At 37.5% G+C, this 2429-nt stretch overlaps 1 protein-coding gene across 2 annotated transcripts in view; it reads left to right on the plus strand.

Moving 5' to 3' along the window:
- Positions 1 to 1634, plus strand: part of plaat1l (phospholipase A and acyltransferase 1-like) — a 4696-nt gene extending 3062 nt beyond the window's left edge. For both annotated transcript variants that reach the window (XM_042072023.1, XM_042072024.1), the window contains exon 4: positions 915 to 1634. In XM_042072023.1, the coding sequence (XP_041927957.1) occupies positions 915 to 980 (66 nt within the window). In that variant the 3' untranslated portion in view covers positions 981 to 1634. The remainder of the gene's footprint in view (positions 1 to 914) is intronic.
- Positions 1635 to 2429: the final 795 nt, after the last annotated feature.

Raw genomic sequence — 2429 nt, forward strand, 5'->3', positions numbered from 1 at the left:
CAAGGCACAATCAATTCTGAATGATATGTACAGGTTTTGAGCAACATATACTGCCACCCATGCAATGTCTTTTCCAGAGAAGACCTGGAATATTTCAGGAAAACAATGCCAAAATGAATTATGTACATATTTAAACAGTACGGTTCTATATGGGCAGCCGTGGCCCACTGGTTAGCACTCTGGACTTGTAACCGGAGGGTTGCCGGTTCGAGCCCCGACCAGTGGGCCGCGGCTGAAATGCCCTTGAGCAAGGCACCTAACCCCTCACTGCTCCCCGCGCCGGGATTAGTGTGTGCTTCACCTCACTGTGTGTTCACTGTGTGCTGTTTGTGTTTCACTAATTCACCGATTGATTGTTAAATGCAGAGACCAAATTTCCCTCACGGGATCAAAAAAGTATACTTACTTACTTATAGATGAAGAGTGCAGGTGCTAAAGTGGCCTGTCTGCAGTCCAGACCTGTCAAATTAGGTGCATCATAGAATGAGAAACATGATGAAAAACATGAACAAGAATTGTTAAGCAACTGAAATCCTATATTGGGCAGGAATAGGACATGTCATTCTCAAAACTCTATAACGACATTTACAGAATTTTGTTAAATGAATAGGTAAAGCAAAACAATGATACAAATGCTCCTGCCCATGTTGCTGGCATCAACTTCAAAATGAACATATATTTTCCATGAAATAGTCAAATATTTTCAACAAAAATCAACATTTGATACGTTGTCCATGTCCTTTTTGCAGCTGAATACATGCATGTTTTTACAAGATTTGTATGTTATCACATTCTGTTTTTATTTGCGTTCCATCTTTTTCTGATTTGGGGATGTATATACAATATTAAACTTTAGAGCTTAAACAACCTTTCACTTTATTACATAAGGATTATTTTCAAAATGACTGTTTCAGATTGAAAAAGTCTATGCCAGAATTGTCTCCACTTGGCGGGAGCCATTTGAGAAGAATAAGCTGTGATCCAAAGAATACGGAGGTAGATTCTACGTCTACAAACTGTACATCCAGGTGACAGGCTGATTTAGCAAGGCATTGTGTCTGAAATGTATATGATAAATGAAAATGATGGATTACATTATTTTTGTAAATATATTGTATGTAGTTAAGAAATTGTCTGCCATATTTTAGACTATTTGAAGACACATTCCACAAGGGGGCGGTGATGTCATGACTAATGTAGGTCATATGTGACTCCATTTCCCTCAGTAAAAATGCTCATGTTAGTATAAAAGTAATACAATATTATCACCACACATTTAATTCAAAAACACAGTCCAATACATTTTATATATTTTTATTTTACATATATATACTTATTTTATAAAGTATACTTTTAATCACCCAGCACCAGCTGCATGTCCAAACATATTTGGCTTGTTTCTCGTACATGGAGAAATCTGGCCCAAGATTAAACATTTTTTGAATAGAAATCTTTTTAGAAGACTGATCTCAATGTAGCCAGTATAACTGCTTGCTCAAGGTCAGCGCTTCTCTTTCTTTTTTAAACATTCAGTTAAGTTTCCATCTGCCAGCACTTCAAACAACATTAATCATGTGTTTCCAGTCTTGAGATATAGTGTGTGTGTTTCTGATTAAATGCATTTGACCTTTTGACCTTTGTGTCTCCTCCACATGTTCTTCCTCATCACCTCACCTCACCATTTTTAAAACTCACCCCAGGCGAACCTTACTGAACAGCAGTATATATGAAGGCTAAATCAATGCATACATTCAGCTCATCTCCCAACTCCCCTTAAGCAAGTCACCCAAAAGTCAGGTTTGACAGCTTTGCCAACGACTTATTGAAAAAAGGATTTGGCCCCTTAATGAAACACTTTATCTTAATCCTACACGTTTGCCCATCAAACTGTAACCTTGGATTAGGGCTTGAAATGGTTTTAGCGGTCATTTAATTCTGTAAAGCCTTCGTTTCAACCTGTAGATGTTCATTTGATTTGACAGCTAAGTAGAGAATTATGTGTGGTATCCATTAGAGAGGGACACACATTTTCCATTATTCACAGCTTACATGTAAATAACTTTCTGGAGCAAATTAAACAAAAGTGTTGCCTGAAGGGATGTTTTACCACAAATATTTTTTATTCCTAAATATCCAGATGGAACACTGGGTTCCATTAAGTGTTAAATCAAGGACATCACTCAACATTTCTTTTAAACTTTTTTAATTACCCCACAGACTTGAGGCCAGACATCCTGTGGTATGTTGATTTCACCTTTGGCACAGATAGGTGTGCTTTGTTACACCTGTTTGTGATGTCCTGACTGACAGATTTAAGATCATGAAAGGGGGAATAACATCAAGACCTGCAGAATTACATTTGAGTATGAGGTGTGTGTGTGTGTGTGTGTTTAGGATCCAAACATACACCACATCCTCCTTATTCCGGC

Source organism: Alosa sapidissima, chromosome 19, assembly GCF_018492685.1.
Source record: "Alosa sapidissima isolate fAloSap1 chromosome 19, fAloSap1.pri, whole genome shotgun sequence".
Classification (NCBI taxonomy): Eukaryota; Metazoa; Chordata; class Actinopteri; order Clupeiformes; family Clupeidae; genus Alosa; species Alosa sapidissima.